This window comes from Nipponia nippon, unplaced genomic scaffold (genome assembly GCF_047370975.1).
Source record: "Nipponia nippon isolate SJK-2023a ecotype South Korea unplaced genomic scaffold, ASM4737097v1 scaffold_4, whole genome shotgun sequence".
Lineage (NCBI taxonomy): Eukaryota > Metazoa > Chordata > Aves > Pelecaniformes > Threskiornithidae > Nipponia > Nipponia nippon.
In genome coordinates, this window is record NW_028262358.1 from 17,475,135 (window position 1) to 17,495,040 (window position 19,906).

Below are 19,906 nucleotides of genomic sequence, written 5' to 3' on the forward strand. Positions count from 1 at the left end.
TCCCAGTTGTCTCCTTTCACTTTCTGTCTGCTTTGTGCCAGCTCTAAGAACTTAAGTTTTTTGCCTTGCGTATATAAGCTGTATATTAGCATGCAGCATTTTCAGGGTGCTCGCTGACCTGGCAGGCCTTTGAGGGAGTGTCTTCTCTCCTGTCTGATTTGAATGACCCATGTAAGGATTGCTGTACTGGGCTTCACGGTGTGCTGAGGAGGAGAAAAGATCAGATTCTTAGATAAAAGTTTGATTTCGATTAGATCCTAAGAATAACACAAAAAATAATCTGAGCCTTAAGAAACTCTCTATGCAGCTAGAAGGGGTAGTTGCTTTTCTCCTTGTAGAAAATACATTTAAATGTTGTAAAACTAACATGAGCTTTTGAGCAAATACAGATAGAGTTGAGCGTCTGATCTATTCTTATTCTTTTTAGGCCATCGTGACTGCATGACCTATTTCCAAAGAGCAATAAGCCGTCTCATTTGGGTATCGACGTTTAAAAGCTTAAAATGTAAATTCCAAAAAGGTGCTCTTTGATTCTTGGGGTGGTGTGGTGTGTGTTTTTATTTTGCTCTGTACAAGTACCGAGACTTTTAGACTAAAGCATAATTTTTTTTCCCTTTCTCAATTTAAGAAATAATTTCCATACAGGAAAAATCCTAGGTATTCCACATAGTTTTTGCTTATCAAATAAACTGTTACAATAAGCTTGCATATTGTTATATGATATATCTTTGGTTTATTATCAGTAAGAAATTGTATGTATATTTAAAATACTCTGATAGTCGGTAATGGTTATTGTGTCTAGTTGTTGCTTCCCGGAAGGCAGAATCTCTTTCTTCCATATGGCGTTCAGTAAGTCTGATCTTTCTGTAGTCTTTAAGAAAGCATACATTTTTAATGTTAGGTCTGTCCCAACCTGAAAGCCTGCTACTCTTGAGTGGAGATCTGTCTCTCAATCTTTTTCTGGCTGGGTCTCTTCCAGTTCCAAACGGCCTTGACTCCTGTCAGAGATTAATCCTTCACATTGACCTGTGCCATCAGAACCTTACAAAAATACCACCTCTTAGATTTTTATCTTTATGTGAGTCAAGCTGCTTTGGATATTGCTTGGAAAATACTGCAGGGTTTCTTTCCATAATGATAATTAAAATATATTGCAGTATTTATTAAAGTGTCTTCTGTGTTAGTAGTAGGTGAGTTTGCAGCTGCTACTTTTTTTTTTTTTTTAGCATTAAATATAAAATGGAGTTGCTCTATACATGCCTCCTGTTTCTTTTGGGTGTGTGGGGTTTTTTGTTGGGTTGTTTTGATTTTTTTGGGTTTTTTTTTGTTTTGTTTTGAAGTCCACTTTGCAGAAGTGGAACTTGACAGTGAAAGACCACCAAAATCCTCTTGCCTTTAGGACATTTTGGGTCTGGGCTCAGTGAACTTTGCCTGTCATCTTTCTCTGTTTTTAAGTTTAGTGTGGTGTGTGGTGTTGTTTTTTTTTTGTTGTTGTTGTTTGTTTGTTTTTTGGTGGTTGTTTTTTTTGTTGTTGTTGTGGTGGTATTCCAAGCTAGTGGCTCTCTCTTCGGATAGATATTCAGATAGCTCTCAAAAGAAACAGGTCTCCATTTCAAAAGCAACCTGCCATCCATAATTTAAACTAACCCTTAAATGCTGCCCTGAATCAATGGAAAAGCTTCTACTGGTGCGAGATACTTTTGCTCCGAGTTACGGAGTAGAATGTACCATTTCTATACTCATATCTTTCAGGTTTTGGTACTGTATCTCCTTTTAAGTGCCAGCCGCTTGTTGGGAGTGTTTGCAAGGACATAGGATGAATGTCAGTCACGCTATTGATACGTACATTAATTTAACAGCTCACTCCCAGAGATTTTGCAACTTAAAGAAAAATGGTGGGTGGGTGTGTTCTCCTTGGTTTTTTGGGTTGACAATTTGTTACGGAGATGTCTGTGTTTTTGCAGTTATTGTATGTGCAAATACGGAACTCCTGCCTTGTATTTCTGTTTTGTAAGCTATTTTGCCTTTATCACTCTCTTTTGTGTGCACCTTCCTCTTCTACTCCCTTAAACTTGTGTCATCTTTTCTCCATTGCAATTTTAAGCTAATCCATCAGTGAGGTGGTTGGAGCTGTCATCTCACAGATTGGCAGCCTGCCTTATCTGTGTTTTGCCAAATATATGGCAAGACTTGCTCTACCCAAAGCAACTGAGCTGTGTCAGTTCACATTTTAGTTACGTTTCTCAGATTTTCTTCTAATTACGAAGGTGGACAGTGTTGGGATTTTTTGTCTTAATAGTTTATTATTTCAGTCCGAAATGGCACCAGTTCTACTTAAGACACTGTATGATGAATTCTTGTTACTATTGAAATTTGTTTGATAGGCAAGATGAATCATCACTTCATTCAAATAGGTTCAGTATGGGTTAACTTTATTTTTCAGAGGTGGCCTTCTAGGACCTGCTCTCAATTTGATATGGATTTCTCTATTTTAAAACTAGTTGGTTATGTTTCTCACCATTTTCTTCCCCTGGTCTGCAGGAACAATTTCAATGCCATGTCTCTTTGGGAATACCTGCCATCCCCAGCATTTTGCCTCTCTTGACTACAAATTGTTTTGTTTTGTCCCCCCCCCCCCCCCCCCCCGCTTTGGGAAAATACAGAAAAACGGCACAAAAAAGTTAAATTGCAGTGTTAAAACTAAGTGATGAAACCTTATAGATTAGAGTGATGAAACCTTATAGATTAGTGTATGAGGTTCCTCCCTTGAACTCCCCCCCCCCCCTTTTTTTTTCTGATAAAAGTGTTGTTTGGTTTTTTTTTTTTTAGAAGCTTTTATCAGCCTTACAGTCTTCACAACAGGTTGTCGTTAATATTTAAGACGACAATATTGGAAATATTATCTGAACACGTGTAAGGTAGAAGTGAAACCACATGCACGTGTTTTTGTAAAGATGGTGCAGGCATGATAAAACTTTCTCTAGAAGTGATCTGTGTATTTTTTTTTAAATAAGCTATTTTGACAGTCCTTTGTCACTTTTCTGTAACTTACAATGTCTTCATGAAACTCATGAAAGTTAATTGTGTACTCTTCAACATACACACTTAAAAGTACATACTTCCATAGCATTTGTGGAAATGCAAGACAGTCTTGATTATAGCGGTTGACAGAGTGGCAGATTAATTTTATTTTTCTTTCCCTCTGGAAGTACTTGTGCTTACTGGTCTTTTGGGAGTGTTTAAAGCTTGTAGTGTTCTGGTTTCATGAGCTTTTCTGAACTATCAGATAAGATGCCGCTTAATTTAAATTTAGGTTTTGACCTGTCAGTGTCACTAAGTTGTTGTTTTTTTGTTTTTTCTTTTTAATTTTCAATGAACATGATTTTGTTTGAAATTATTTTAGCTTACTATACAATATAATTGGTGTAAAATATTCAGGTAAATGTTTATTCGACAGCAGACAGTTTAATCTCTTAAAATCTGCAGATGTATTGACTTGGTTAAAACTGTGACAGCATCTGGCAGTCACTTCAGCAGGTGTTTGTATGAGGATATTAATATTACACACACACTCCCCCAAATTTGTTTATTGACTTTTATACTTCCACCGTCAACAAATGTGATTATAATGCCTTTTATTTATGTTGTTAGATGCAGTAGCTGCTACTATTATGCTTTAAAATAGGGTTTTTCAAAATACTTTGGAGGCACTGAGGTTCTGTATTTCAAAACTGATCTTTCCACTTTAAAGCAGGCAAACGTCTGTTATGTGAGTGTGGTTTTTAGGGGAGGATTTTCAAAATACAGCTCTCGGTCTGTACTACGAGTGTTTGTCATGTTGCTTGCTCGGGAAAGGGCAATGTGCAGTCTTCAGGAAAGAAATACTTCTTGGAAAGTAGTATCTGAAAGCCAGCACTGTGGCTGGTGTAGTCTGTTCAGAGCGTATGATGGAGCATTTGGGAGGCTGAAAACAAGCACTGAGGCTACTTCTGCAACAGGTCACTTAAGACTGTCAGGTTTCCTGATAGCGTTTCACTTGACAGTAACTACGCAGGCCGCGTTTGGAAAAATATAATCAGTTGTTATTGTAAAAATCTATGTAGAAGTTGGTCAGCCCCTCAGAAGTGTGACAAAAACTGCTGGTGAGAAAGAAGTCATCTAACTCACCTGACTCTCATCATCCTTCCATAGCCAGCAAATTACCTGCGTGCAATTAGTAGGGTTCGTGGCAGGGCCAGGCCTGAGGCGCTCGGTTCCTGAAGCACTCTCCTTCCCGTGAGCCGCTCTCGCAATACGTCAGCCGCTGTCACGATATGCTCCACGTGCACCACCGCGCGGACTGGTGCCTCCCGGCCAGGGCACCCGTCCGGCATTGCTCGGCGGTGACGGGCACCTTGGCACGCGCGTGCCCTGGGCACCCTTCTGCTTCCCACGCACTGTGTGGGTTCGTGCTTTCCCCGCTGCCCTCCTCTTGTCTTCCGTGCCGCTCAGGTGGAAAAAAAAGGAAGATTTTAATTCTTCTGATCCCTGCTGTGAATCTGAGTGAATGTGTGCATATCCCTTAATGTCATCTGTGCTAGAAAAGTGATCTTTGAGCGGGACTCCTGCCATCCTCCTAAATCCGCTGCAAGAAAATGAATACATTTCTTTTCTGCTTAGTCCTTCAGTGTTTCAGCCAAACTGACCTTTACTTCCATTTTCCCCCCACAGGCTTCTGCCTTCTCTTTCCAGCAGTAATATGTTTTGTCCTTAGTGGCCTCCACGGGTTTATTTCTGAGGACCTGATGGGGATTTGTCTCTGCCCTTTTCATCGCCTACCGAGGGATCAAAATTCCATGCTTTGATTTTTTTTTTTTTTTTTTATTCTTCTCCCCCCCCCCCCCGTTTTCTTTGCTTATTATGCTTTTGCTGTGTTTCATATGGCAATTTTGAGCTATTGTACTGACCACCCAGAAGAGGGGGGAAAAACCAGCCATTCTGACAGTCATTTTGTGTCTTCAATGCAAAACAGGGGAATGGGCTTGAGACGAGACGCTCAAAATCCCTGAGTAGCATGCTTCTGGGGGATATTGGCAACAGAAATCATAATTACTGTATCAGATCTTAAATAAAAATAAGGGGTGCAAAGTAGGTAGAGGCTGCAGTGTTTGAGTACGTTTGGGTGTTTTGCTGTGGGAGGGCCTTGCTGTCGCTGTTGGTGGTGGCTGCCTGAATCCCTCCCGGCAGGGCCCACTTCAGACCCACAGCTCCTCTTCTGCCCTGGTGTGCGAGGGAAGGCTGGGAGCTCTCCTGTAGCAGCTTCTCTCTTCCACCTGCTGATACTTTGTTAAATTGGTAGGGTATTTTCAATTAGAGATGAAAAGAAACAGGAAAAGTAGGTGACTGAATCGTGAGTATGCAATGGTTCTGCTCTGGGGTCGGTAACCTCCTGCAGGCGTGTGATGCCAGCGCTGGGCCAGACGCTCCTTCACAGGAAAATGCACTGCAGTTCATCTGTCAATGTCCTTTAGGGTCCTTTTAGGTTTTTTGCGTAATGCATAAATACTTAGCCTTCGTAGGCAGAGAAGCGCTCAGATGCTAGTGAGGTGTGTCGTGTAAGTAGCAGGCGGGGAGAGGGAGAGCTAGCTAGCTTCTGGCTGAACTTAGGGAGGTTGCTCTGTTGTTTTAAAAAGTGGTGGGGTTTTTGGTAGAAGTTGCACAGTTTGCTTCTGTCGTCAAAAACCTGTGCTGTTGGTGGTTCTTCCTTGTCGGATGGTCGCGTCCCCTCCTTGTGGCTGTGCTGAGCTGGTCCAGCTGCTGGGCTGGCCAGAGGCGAATCATGGAGGTACTTCTTGCAGGGTTAGTGTTCAGGTGGATTAATGAGCTGATGATGTTCTCCTAGATTGCCCCAAGCTGACTGTGTGAAGTGGCACGCACGCCACCGGCTGCTAACTTCATCTTTTTACCAGCTTCTGCCCTCTATTTACATGTCCTGGCGGTGTTGTGATCTGTTTATGATACATGGCAAGGTTTGTAATTTATAAATTTCTGCTAAGTTAGAGGAAAAATTGGGACCAGAAAAGAGTAGGAGGACACCAAAATAGCTTTTTCCTCAGAATTTTGTTGGTTAGCTGTTGTTGATGTAGCAGCTTAGGCTATGATGGCATACATAATCCTATATAAATACGATGTTTTGTAATTTATGTTACCCCTCCCCCTCCCGGAAAAAAAAAAGAAAGGAAAAAAACCAAAACCAACAAACCAAAAACCAAAAAACCTTTAGGAAAATCATGAGATAAAGATTCCTTTACATTTCAAGATCTTAAGAACTTATAAAATTGCTTTTCTTTGTGTTTTAAACAGACCGTTTTAATATTTGAAGGGGGGGGGGTATGGTGGTTGTTTTTTTTGATATCGGTCTCTTTTCACCCTAATACGTTCAGGAAAACCGCTTACTCTACAGTATTGCTTTTCTGGCTATCACTTTCACATTGTGTTTCACCTAGTTTAAAAACAAAAACCAGCAGTTAAAACAAAGTCCAAGGAAGTCCAAAATTCTTTCTCACAGTTAAGCATCTGCAGAAAGTATACCTTGTACTTAAGTGGAGCTGGGCTTTAATTTATTTTCTAGATGGTTTTTGTTCTGGCCTTTTTAAAATTCTTGTAGCTTTATTATGTGGTGCTAGTTGTAGGGCATGCAGTGATAAGTAATTATTCCTTGCTTGTTTTGAGTATGTTCCATAAATATATGAACATGGAAAATTGAAACTAATGAATCAAGAATTTAAAATTATACTCATCATACTTTCTGCAGGTTTTTTTTTTCTTTTAAAGGGGAGGGAGAGAATATATTCTTTCTAAGTATAATTTAGGTAAACAGAATGTATGTATTTAAAGCTACCTCCATTTTACAGAAAGATTTGCATGCTGGCCTGGGCTATTCCTGAAATATTTGGGGGAAATTCTGCCTTGAGTTTTGTACTAAATGCCATGTTTACTAAAAGATTTCTTGATAACATCTGGTTAATAATTGAAACTTCAGTGTTCCTCGTTATGCTGATAGTGTTAGGTGAAATTTTGAGATAATGATTGAGGTGATGGAATTAGCACAGTGAATTATCTGCTTGCAGAGAAACCGAAAGCCTAAGGTTTGGGGCTTTTGTTGTTTTTTAGGGTTTTTTTGTTTTTTAAGCAGCTTTTGGTATACCTGCTGTGTACATATGGAGAACATAAGTTAATTCATGTGTACTTTCTCATGTAATTTTATGTATGCTGTGTATATTCTGATTTTTCACTAGAAGTTCACTGTGCTACAAAACTACAATTCTAATTAGCAAATTTCCTTTTTTGTTGACAGATGATGATGTACCTGCAGATATGGTTGCAGAAGAATCAGGTCCTGGTGCACAAAATAGTCCATACCAACTTCGCAGAAAAACTCTTCTACCTAAAAGAACAGCTTGCCCTACAAAGAGCAGTATGGAGGTACCTTTTGTTTGTTTGCTTTTAGTTGTAAAGTAAATCTTACTGTTTCAAGAATAGGAAGTTAATTAGTACTTTTCCTAAGTTACCTAATGACTGAACCAGTTCTTATTTATTTCATTAAAGGGTGCCTCCACTTCAGCTACTGAAAACTTTGGTCACCGAGCTAAACGTGCTAGAGTATCTGGAAAATCCCAGGATTTATCAGGTAATAAAATTTTGTACAAAGGGGGTGAGGGAGGAGGGGTGGAGACATTTTGACTTCACACATGCCCGCACACACCACCCTGGAACTTATTTTTCCTGTCTGTTTTCCAACTACGAAACAGTAGTGAAAAAAACAACTACAAACTCGTTCTGAACTTCAGATTTGGAAGCATGATTTTTACCTGATTTTTAGAATCTGGTCCTTTAGTCTGCCTGCTTCACTGCAGGCATGTTGGTTTGGGTTTTTTGGTTTTGTTTGGTTTTTATTCTCCTCAAAGCACCGTGTAGTTGTATCCAAGCTACTGTTTGAAGCAGTAATGCTGCAATGGTGCAGCACTCTGACTAGGCTTATTCACCGTTTCTCATATTGATGTATTGTTCCAGTATATTGTTTAGAGTTAGTTTTGGTATGTCATTATAGCACTTCATTGTGGAGAGAGGGAGAGAGTTTGTATGTCTTTATAAATAAAAAATACGCATATACCTACATACGTATATGTACGTATATTTCACACACATACACAGTATACTTACATTGTATAATAAGCACATACATGCAATACATGTGTTTATAATTATATTGTGTGTGTGTATATCTTTTTTGCGCACACACACGTGTTTTTTTATGTATGTGCATATATACACACACATACATAGGCACACACATATCCTACTTCTTTTTCCTACATCATTTTTCAGTCTCTCTGCTTCTACCCCTTTTTGTCTCCTGACACACTCTTTAGTTCCAGGAGATCTGCTGTCACTTTTCCCTGGAAAATCAACACCAACGCTTGCCAACATCCATTGATGTGGTTTCTGTTGCTTTTCTTGGTTTTGGTTTTTTTTTTTTCTTTACTCCATGTCTCCCCTAATGTTGTGAATTAAAACTGAGCAGCTGGCACAAGGCTTTAGTCCATTTTCATTGCTTCTGTTGAAGTCTGCTCTTTCTGCCTTCTCACCTTCTCCATAGCGTAGATTTTCTTTCAAGCACTCTGTCTCTTCCCCCTCTGTTTTATTCTCTGTGCCCCCCCCCACTTTAACTCTTTTAATTTCAGTAACTGTTTAAGAATCATTTAACCTCAGATTTATACCCTTGAAAAAGCCAGAACCAACTGAACATCAGTCTGTGTCATTCTACTTCCAGTTTCATTTCCTGATTTGATATCTGAAGCCTTGTGCAAAGTTGTCTTGTCATAGACTCGGTTTCTCTTGCCAGTTCTTAGTCTTTCTTCAAGGTCATTCACTTTTGATGTGTTCTTCATTATGCTTTTACTAGCCTCCTTGCTTTAGTGAAGGTATGTAACTTTACTCCAGTCCTGTGGTACAAATTACAGCATGAATGACACTAATTTCCAAAGGAATTCTCCACACTTTCGCTGCGCGTTCCTTTTGTTACATTCTTGAGCTCATGTGGGGAAAGTACGGGGATTGAGGAGGCTTCTTCAGTGTGGAATTACCAGGGGAATTGTAAACAATGATTTTTATAATTGTACTTTTAAGATTGTGTTCAAACCAGTTGCAATCTAACAAGGGAGTGTCCTTTTCAAGCCATTTTCTACTAATCTCTTTCCCAGTGTGGATGATGGTTATTTTTTACTTTCCCCATTGAGTTTTTGAGATATTCCTCTAAATTTGTACAAGTATTGATTGGGGTGAGTTGTCCCGTGTCCCCCACCCCCACCCCCCCGGTTTTTGTTCGTATAGGTAATGATAGCTGTTGTAACTGGGTTGTAAGCATGAGACTTTCTGGATTGTCATCAGCAGAGATTATATATTGTCATCTGGAACATATAGCTGTTTATTTTAGAACTGTAGATGAAATGGAGGCGTGGGACTAGAAACACAGGAAAATGCCTTGGTGGAGAACCATTCCGTTTTGTATGGACTCTGAGTTGAGGAAAATTTGGCGGAGATGAAAGGAGAAATGCCAGTCAATTAGAGTTTCCAACTGGAATAGAGCCAGTAGTTGGAAAAACAGAAGACTATTCCTTATTTTAATACTGATTTCAGAATTAGTGCAGCTGAGAGAGAGTTGCTATTTCAGATTGTAAGGAAAAAAAAAAATAGTCTCAGATCCTGTCAAGAACACTTTAGAATGTTGAAATATTGACGTGGGGGGGGGGGTTCTGTTATTTGCAACCCTGTCCTCCAGTGATCTCTGCAGTGGACAATGAGTTCTTCAATCCTGAGACAGAAAAATTAATGAATATACAAGTATCTTGATGAGAAAGAAACACATTATAGAAAATAAGTAAATATTTTTTTGCTTAAACTCTTATAAGTAGAATACCTAAATTTTTGGTTTCTTCCATTTTTTGTAAGAAAAAGGTATGATGGAGCTGTGCTGCTTACATCACAAATGACTGGTGAACCTACAAGTTCAGCATTTGTTTGACATCTGTAGAAAACATTTACAGCTTTTAGATCTTATTGATCTAAATATTTATATCATATGCTAATATACTATTTCTTGATTGACAGAAAGATTTAAATTCAGTATATTCTGACCGTTTCCTTAGGCTACCTCAACTGTAAACGTATGCTTCTGCTTAGTGGGATATTTCAGTCTTCAGTGCCACTTGTCTCATCACGTCATTTTAATCCAGGATTTTAATTTTGACATACTCTTCCTTTTTGTTTATTACTGCATAGGTTTTTTCCCCTCTCTTGCTTTCACTACATTTGCATATCTGTTTTATACTGGGCAATTCTCGGTGACTTTTAACCATGTTTGGAAGGCTTCGGTTCAGAAACAAGTAATTTCTTTCTGTTCACGGAACTACAGAGTTGCAGTAGATATTGAGACTCTAGGTTACTGGATCACTCGTTGATTGTTCCGTACATTAGGTGCATGCACGGCTCATAGTTCACAGAACTTACTGCCTTTTTATTTTTTACTTTTCCTATTGATTTATAAGATATTGTTCTAAGAACACTGCATGCTATGTTTTCTGACATATTTCTACTTTTAACAAGAAAATATTTTTACAAAATACCTCCTTATGGAACAAAAGCTATTTGTCTCCATCTTCTCCACTAAAATGGACAAAAAAGGTATCCATACAAGACATAATTTACGATTTGGGATTCGTGGGGTAGCATTCTTGGTCGTTGTACAAAGAAGATAATTCACTTTCGGACAGCTTTCCCTACCGTTTGTCTTGGTATTACTATGCTAGTTTCTATCTATTAAATGATCAAAATTGAAACTGAATTAGCTTCACGTATATCCTGTGGAAACAGAATGACATAACCAGCTGTGTTTCTAATTTTCATTTGTCTAATATATTAACGCTTTATTAACACTTTATTCAAATCATAAATAGTTCAACTGTCAACTTATGTTAGGGCAAAGATAAAGATTCGTGATGACCTCTTGCACTTTGTTTTCATTTTTATTCTTGTCTATTTTTAACACTTATTTGAAACACTGACAATTTGTCAATTTTTTTTATAAGAGTATGCATTTCATACTTAACCTTTACTTTGTCAATAGGCATAAAGCTGTAAGGAGTAGCAGCACATGAATGCTTCTCATTTGGTGGCCAGACAAACCTTTAAAACTGTTTCGGCTTATTTTTGTAAACTGGGAGGAAGAACATATTGAATGCATCCTTGCTTTGACAGATTACTGAAAGATACCCGAAATGTGAAGTGTGAATTTATAAAACAAAAGCATGGAGTTCCCTCTTGGACCCAGAGGATATTTAAGTCTTCACAGAGGATATTTAAGTCTCCACATTAAGAAGCGAAATAGCTTTTTCAAATTATACTGGAGAATTCCACCTAGTAATCACTATATCGGTGATTTGAGTGGAGAAATCTTAAATCAACCCCTTCTTCTTAATTGAGCAGAAGGGCAATTTAAATTAAATCTCTCACTTCTACAGGATTTTTTGTGAGTGAGGATACCTGTAAAATCATCATCTTAATTTTGGAAGCAGTGCCTAAGTTTCCAAGTAAATACAACTTGAAAAATTGCAGAGGGTGGGGGCAGAATTATTGTGACTTTTTTTTTTAAATTGCAAGAAGTCTTTTGACGTTTTCAAAGTTGGTCCCTGCCCCTTGCAATAAGGGAACACATCTGGATTTCCGTTTTCATTTTGAGATAGGGTGTAGGCAGGAAAATGGGAGTATGAACTATTGAGCAACGGTAGGCCCTCTTCAATAAAAAAATTAATCAAGGTCCTAACATATATACACTTAAAGAAATAAAAAATTCTGCAGCTTGTTTAGGGAAGTGGCTCATTGTCTTGGGAAGACCAAACTTGTATGCCTCAGGGTTTTGTGTGTTAAAAGGAGAAGATACGTTGTAGAAGGCTTGTGAGGATTTACAGTCTTCTACTGTCTTAGAAGCCGAAATGCAGTGTTGTGAATGGAAGGCAGTATCTCCACATCTAACTGGAAAGCTACCAGAAAAAGATGAACGCAGAAGTAACGTCCAATTATCCGGTGATGCATTTCAAGGGTAATTAGGACTGTAGAATGAATTGCTGCTGCCTGTTTGACACAGGAAAGAACCTTTATATCTCCAGTGGAAAAGGACATTTTTAAAAACCAGCCTTGATCGTGCATATAACACTTTTTTTTTTTTTTTTTTGGTGATGCCCAACCATGCTCACCCTATGGACTGCTGGTGTATGCTTCCCAAGTGTCTCTTGAGCATAAGGTCTTTCCAGACTACTTGCTTTTTATTAGTTTTGCTAACTTACTGCTTCAGCCTGGCTCGTGAGTTTGTTTTGTATTTTGAATAAAAAGAATTTTTTAATCTGGCATTAATAATACTCCTGCTGAAGGGAACTGTCTTGGCCCGCTTCTCGGCATTCATTCCTGTCTCCTTCCTTGTGCCCATGCTAGCACTCCGGTAGCTTGCAATGAACTACAAGGAGCTGATCCATAAAAAAAAGTTAGTTTGGAGGAGAATGGGTAAGGATGAGGGGAAAAAAATTCTGGTTTATTCTGTCCATGATCTGTACTACCAGCCTAAAGGATACTTTGGGAGGAAATATGTGAATGGTGAGACTTGTACCTTTTGTACAGCATAGATTTTTTTTTTTTTTTTAATTAAAGTGGCATGTACGCACAGCTTATGACTGTAAGCTGTGTTACTGTTGAGAGCAGCCATCAGTCAATCGAATAAATGCCCTCCTAGCATCTTAGAGGAAATCAGTATTTGTGAATCACCAAAGTGACGTTCATACAACGGGGCAACAAGGAACAGGTTCAGGGAAAGTCACTGTAAAGTCAGTAATATTTCAGAATTTCTACTAACTGCTCTGACCACAGATGTAAGCATGACACCCTGGAAGAACAGCTTTTATCAGTTCTTTCATAGTACGCAAGTTCTGGTGCTGTGGTCTGTAGACCACAGTTTAGCATCTTCATAAAAGCCCCAGTTCTGGTCCTTGCAGTTTACATCTTCTCTCTCTTCTAGCTGGAAATAACATAGTTATTTGTGCTGCTTTGCCCAGGGAAGACTTGAGGCTTATCTCTCTCTCTCTTTTTTTTTTTTTTTTTTTTTTTGGTGTTGAGTCCCACATGGAAACTGTTTTTCAGAATGCTATTCCCTCAAATTTACTAGGTCGTCTTTTTGAGGGTCACTTTTAGTAGTCTTCCTGTAGTAGCCAAAATCACAGTCCTATTGCTTCCTAGGTTCAGATATTCAAGGAAAAAATTAATAATGCAAGGAGCATTACATGGATGTAATTGCATTATGAATGTAGCAGGAGCTTTTAATGCCTTGCATACAAATCCTCTAAATTTTGGAAGCTGTTCTGTATGGTTCTGCCTGAGAAAGGATCCTAAAGACAATAACCGAACAAGGGACCTGTGCAAACAGAGCTCCCTCGCTGTGAGGATACCTGCCACAGAAGGGTCTTGCGAGAGCACAAACTACAGGTGGGGGTTTCCTGTGCGAACTGTGGTATGTAGAGTGCACACCTGCCCGAGGGCAGGGGTTTAACAAAGTGCACGCTGGCACCTCCACGCAATGGTACGGGAATGCCACTTTCTCAAACCTCTCTCAAGGAATACAGCATCTGGCAAGGCTAACACTTCTTCTGGCTTAGATCTTTCATTTTGAAAGAAAGAGCATAAATGGGAGTAAGTGGAAGAAGGAGACTTTGGAATTATTGCTGGCTATGGGTTTCCTGCATCCCAGACATCTTTTTTCCTACTGTGTTCATTGTGGGAGAACAAGGAAGTTTTACTAGTAATTTTTCCAGACAGTGACTGTTTCTGAGTAAATCTGTTTGTGTTTGAAAACATTTGCAGAGACTTTGGAACTGGATTATTATTATATGGATAATGTGGGTTAATTGAACCACAATGAAGCTAATAACAGTGAGGAGCCAGTATATCTGGAACATGCACAGTAGCCTACTTAATGTCTGCAATTGTATGCAGATTGATTCCTCCAATAGAAAAGGTGAACTAAAAAGTTTTGAAAGAGGACTTGAAGCCTGTAACTTCTACCTGACTCTAGAGTCAACCATTTACCTCTTTTTTTTTTCTTTTTTTTTTTTTGCCTTTAGATTTAGATTAAATGTACTTTAAAAAAAAAAAGCTGCTTTGAGATCATTGGCATTGTAAATGGGAATCTTTCAAATGGCAAGTTGGTGATCTATTTTGGTCAGAATTTGGGCTGGTCAAATATGTCAATAATCTTATATAGATTACTGTTTAATAGCAGCACCTGCAGAACAGTATCTTCAGGAGAAGTTACCAGATGAAGTGGTTCTAAAGATCTTCTCCTACCTGCTGGAGCAGGATCTCTGTAGAGCAGCTTGTGTGTGTAAACGCTTCAGTGAGCTGGCTAATGATCCAATTTTGTGGTAAGTGAAAAGCTATTCCTCACGATCTTGAGATGTGTTCCACGAGATGCCAGTATAATAGAAAAACTGAAATGTTTTAATCAGTTGAATTAAAACCAATTGTATTTTAATATGTCTGGTTTACTTAAGTATTATGAATATCTGATTATGTGTGTTAAACAGTAAAACTTTTGATTCTCTAGTAGTGTAGATAATAGTTAAATAATGGCTGTTTTAAAAAATCAGTGAGGTATTCCTTCAGTAGCCACTCCTTTCCTTCTTCCCCTCTCTAACCTTTTTCAGGCTTCTGTGGGGTTTGTGTTACTTGACGCAAAAGAAACAACACATTTCTTAATGTTAGATGCAAGTTTTGTCTAATGTTACTTAGATATTTTGTTTGTTTGTTTTGTTTAATGGTTGGATACTCAGGCTATTTTTCACCTTATGAATCCACCCTACCCCTGGGTTATTGAGAGCTTGGATAAATGGGATCTAAACTTGTAATTTTTTATAAGGGAAAAATAACGTATGTTTCTTAGGCTGTTTTTTTTTTTTTTTTTTTAAAAAGATTAAGACTAAAAGAAAAAGAATAAAATTTGAGTATAACAGCACAGATAATGCCTTTTTTTTTTTTTTTTCCTTTCTGTCCTAAAGACAGTTTGGGGGATGTCTTGTCAGATGAATTACAACTTCTGAGATTCAGTGCTGTACTGTAAGTCTGGGCTTGATATCAGCGGCCTCAGACACTGCAATTATTTATATTCTGGCACTAATCAAAAGAATCCAATTGTTGGGTGCTTCGTGTGCTATTTTCTTCCTTTTAACCCACTGTAATCTGTCCATCGATGAACTCTTTTTGAAACACAGTGCATCATTTGTTCTCTGTGAATGCATTTTTTCAGCCTTTTTTTGGCAAGGTGAGGAAGAGGTGGTGGCACACTTTGTCTTAAGTTTTTTGTTTTTCTTTATGCTACTAGCTTTCATAATTGTTAAAGCAATGCTGTAGTCAATATACAATTAGACTCTGATTCCACAAACAGTGTAACTAAGTGCTTAAAGAAGTCAGTCCAACAGAAAAAAAGTTTTGGAAATGTTTTAAAGTGTTTGGTACTGATCTTGGTCAAATTCACTGTCACAGACTGGCAAATGCTGTTGGAAAACTCCCAGGTTTTGACATTTGGTGTGTTATATTAAAATGGAAGAGTAATCAGACATACATTAATTTTTCTTTTCTGCTTGACACTTCTGCTCAGGAAAAGATTGTATATGGAAGTATTTGAGTACACTCGTCCAATGATGCATCCTGAACCTGGTAAATTTTACCAGATTAATCCAGAAGAATATGAACATCCAAATCCCTGGAAAGAAAGCTTTCAGCAACTGGTAACAGTAGTATTCATTTATATTCCAATTTAAGGATGGTTTATAAAAGTAAAAACCCCAACTTCTGAAATGTGGCTGACAATAGTAGTTATTTTGGTTTTAGACTTTAAATAAGATGATGGGACTGAGGAGATGGGGAGAGATCCTTGTATTGTGTCAGGCAGAGGGATATCTGAAATTATTTCCTGTTTTGAGGCATACTTCAGGGAGGCACATCACGGTAAAGTGGAGTGCTTGAGCATCCAGCTCTCCTGTCTTGGGTTTTCCTCGTGTTCTGCATCACTAAAGTTCTGTGGAAGAGATTGTCATGGTCTGTGGCTCACAAGTAAACTTCAAATATATTGTTGTTGTCATATATTACTAAATTAGTGTGCACGCTGTTTATAAGATTTGTATGCATCTTCCTTTACTAAACCAAACAGTATATTGATAATATCACTTGGGTTTAAATAGTGATTTACAACTGACATGACTGGAGCTAAACAAGTTACCTTAAGGCATGTGAATGAACCTCTAATCCAAAGTGTCAAAGGTATTGTAAGAATGGGTGGGCATGATATTTGAAAAACATAAGTAAGGGAAACAAATATCAAAGTGAGCGTGTTATACAATGCTGTGTGTAATTGGTTAATGAAATTCTGAAGCTTGTTGAGGACAAATATTTGACTTGGCTTCTTTGTTCAGTACTCGATCAAAAGCGAAGGTATAGGATTCTTTTTTCCTCACTATATAAATGCAGTTTGTCTTGTGGCAGTGCATAAGGTACACGAAGCTTTTCAGTCACTTTAGAGGCTTCTGGCTGTGTAAGTAGGTTAGCCTCTTGGCTTAGTTGATCGCTCTTAGACTTTTTTTAGTGTTGCCATTTCAAATTGCGTGCCTAATACGGGAGGTCAGAATATGCTCCTTAGTTCCTGGAACAAACTGATATCGGCAAATGGCTTGTTAATTAGGCGATTAGTAGATCTCTTGCCTGTGCATTCAGATCCACCTATCTGCAAGCTTATAAACTATTTTCCTTGTTTCAGTACAAAGGAGCGCATGTAAAGCCAGGTTTTGCTGAACACTTCTACAGTAATCCTGCAAGATACAAAGGAAGAGAAAATATGTTGGTATGTTTCTACAGCAGTTCTTAAGAATATTTATATATCTTTGCATGGATATTTCTCTCTAAACTTGTCTCTTTTCTTCTAGTATTACGATACCATTGAGGATGCTCTTGGTGGAGTTCAAGAAGCTCATTTTGATGGACTTATCTTTGTTCACTCTGGTATATATACTGATGAATGGATATATATAGAATCTCCAATCACCATGATCGGTGCAGGTATTTAAACTGAGAGCATCTTTGTCTCAAAATATGATTTGTGTTAATTACCACCTTAATTACAAAGATATTCTGGTGTATTAAATTTCCAGTATAAGTGCCCATCTTTCTTCATCAGCCTAATAAATATTTTCTGTACAAGTGTCGCTAACTAAAAAGTAGCTGATGCTTCAGACTGAAGTACCATTGTCTGCTTGTTAATTCTGGGAATAACTTATTTGTCTTTTTATTTCATTAGGAGAAAAAAATTGAATTTGTCAGAAAGTATACTCAGTTATATGACTGCAGTTGGAATTTTCAGGTGGTTCTTATGAAATTTGTTTATATATAACCTATCTCCTGAGTAGAATCCAGCAGTGGGAGCAAGCCCAAATTAGTATCTGTCCCATTTTCTTCAGCATCATGATTCCATCTTAAGGAAAGAAATGAGAGCATCCAGCAGAAACATTCTGAGACTGGAGGTTCTTTCTCTGTTCGTCTCCCAACTGTTCTGCTAAAGGAGAACCTTTATGGAGAAGGAAATAAGACTTTCAGAATAGGAAAGGCTTAGAAAGTTAATATAACTTGGCTGCAAATCGTGGTGCTTGTGGAGCTGTTTGCCTTTCCTCTCCCTACTGTGAGCATGCTAATCATCAGTAGCACAATAGCATGGCAAGAATTTAGACCGTTTTAATGTATGGTAGAGATCTTGGACCTCTTGCTCCTGTGGTGACCCAGAAGTGAACTGCCTGATGCTTGCTTTTTCTGAGACACTGTCTGGGTTGGTGTTTTTTTGATTGGTTGGGGTTTTTCTGGGTGGTGGTGGCTTTTCTTATTGTTTGTTTTGGTTTTTGTTTGTTTGTTTTTTTTCTTTTTTGGGGGGTGGGGTTTTTTGTTTGTTTGTTTCAGAGAAATCCCTCTTTTCAGGTATCTATTTGTTCTGCATACCAACTGTTCTTCAGTGAGCCTATTCTGGCACTTCTTGCCTGGGCTTTGCAGCCCTGGCGGTGAGAATGGTTTTGAGCAATGCAGTCAGATTGTTCCAGTGTTAGTCTTAAAACTTGTCCCTGCAGATCTGCAAGATGCAGCTGTGTTAGTACATTAGTTTTTCAGTTCATGACTATATTTCTGAAGCTAACATCCTGAACATCCCCACTTCCAGGGCTTTGGTTTGTGTTGTGGAGAGGTTTTGGAGCACAAACTGGATTCCTTTTGGATGAAACTAATCTAAGAGACGTGTTCCTGGAATACTCTTACTGCACTCTAGTAGTTTGTGTACGTTCAGTCAGAGGGACCAGGCTGGGACTAGTCCAAAGTCACAGTCTCTTCTACCCTCCCTGTCCTGCAACGCATGTGATGTGGATATCTGATCCTCAGCACTATTTCACTCTGTGGTACCACTCCTGTTATGCTGCAGTGCTTGCTAATGCAGATGTGGCCTTAGACAAATGCTGAAATACCCCCGGCTTCTGTTTCAGATAGGGGATGACACCAATAGATGCCAGTACAAACAGGGCAAGTCAAATTCATGAAGTGTTTAAAATCCAGAAGAAACTGGATCAGCACTGTCCTGAGATATAAAATTTCTCCATTACTTCATGAAACTTGAAATGACATCTTTGATATCTGGTTAAACTTTTGCATGTTCTCTGGCTCCTTTTAAGTTTTGAAAGGCCCTCTGCTTTCCCTTCCACTGGAATTAACCTAAGTTATTCAGTAAAACAGTTATCTTAACTACAGTTTTAAAACCAAGGGATCTGTATTGTGTATTTTTTGTAACAGAATAGCTGTCTTAGGGAACAAAACCTCCAAGAGGAATCCAGAAATGCTAGATGTATTTATATTTCAGTTTCTGGCGCTGCTGACTCTTCACTTCCTCAGACTTTCTCCACTCAATGGTCAGTGACATTGTAGAGGGAGTCAATTTTCATTTGTCTGGAAAAGAAAACAAATTAAGGTGAACCACTAAGCCTTGGAGAACTACCTCTTCTCTGTTCAGTCTGGCATGCTTTTCAGAATGGTAGGATTAAGGCAGCACCAAATCTCTCCACAGTTCTACTGGAATTTCTTTAATAGTTTCTTCTGCTGGCTTCTGAAGAAGCACAACATTATTAGAAAGGCAGCTTTACTACCTAGAGCTTTCAAGAAGCTTCTGCTTTCTCATATAAGCAAAATGTTCTTCCAGGGTAATGCCTGGTATTCTAGGTTTGTTGTTCTGATTAATTTTGGGGTTATTTATTTCTTTCCTTAAATCTAGGGAGAGGAGTCAGGTTCAGAAGGAAGCCTGTGGAGGTATTACTAGTACTGTGGCTTATCTGAACTGTCAAGTAAGAAGCAAGAGTAGAGCTCCTGTAAGGAAATCAATGCATCTGGTTCAGTGGACAGAAGTACCTATGAATTTCTTAAAAGAACTGTATTTTCCAAGGCTGGGGAGAGGGTGTCAGATGACTGCAGGAATACAAGCCTTCCATGGAGTCCTCATCTCGCTCAAGACACGAAGTCTCTCGTCTTAATAGCTGAGTTTCAGCAGTTGCACAGACAGTGTCCTGATCTGTGAACCTTCACTGAATATGTTTTTTCTGTATTTTAGGAGATACAGCTTTCATATTTTTTTTCCTTTCTTTTCCATTTGACTTAAATAATGTGCAAGTAAGTGAAAAGGGGATTATCAAAGGATTTTCCAATCAAAAAAAAAATTAGTAAAAACAATAAGAAGAATTGTTATAACTTGAAGGGTAGA

At 38.5% G+C, this 19,906-nt stretch overlaps 1 protein-coding gene across 3 annotated transcripts in view; it reads left to right on the top strand.

Moving 5' to 3' along the window:
* The window catches only part of FBXO11 (F-box protein 11), a 79,724-nt gene that overhangs the window by 31,868 nt on the left and 27,950 nt on the right, over window positions 1-19,906 (top strand). For 2 of the 3 annotated variants that reach the window (XM_087773646.1, XM_009471209.2), the window contains exons 2-7: window positions 7,337-7,464; window positions 7,588-7,669; window positions 14,357-14,501; window positions 15,734-15,863; window positions 16,889-16,972; window positions 17,055-17,187. In XM_087773646.1, coding sequence (XP_087629772.1) covers window positions 7,337-7,464; window positions 7,588-7,669; window positions 14,357-14,501; window positions 15,734-15,863; window positions 16,889-16,972; window positions 17,055-17,187 — 702 coding nt within the window. The remainder of the gene's footprint in view (window positions 1-7,336; window positions 7,465-7,587; window positions 7,670-14,356; window positions 14,502-15,733; window positions 15,864-16,888; window positions 16,973-17,054; window positions 17,188-19,906) is intronic. The other variant, XM_087773647.1, reaches the window with a different exon arrangement.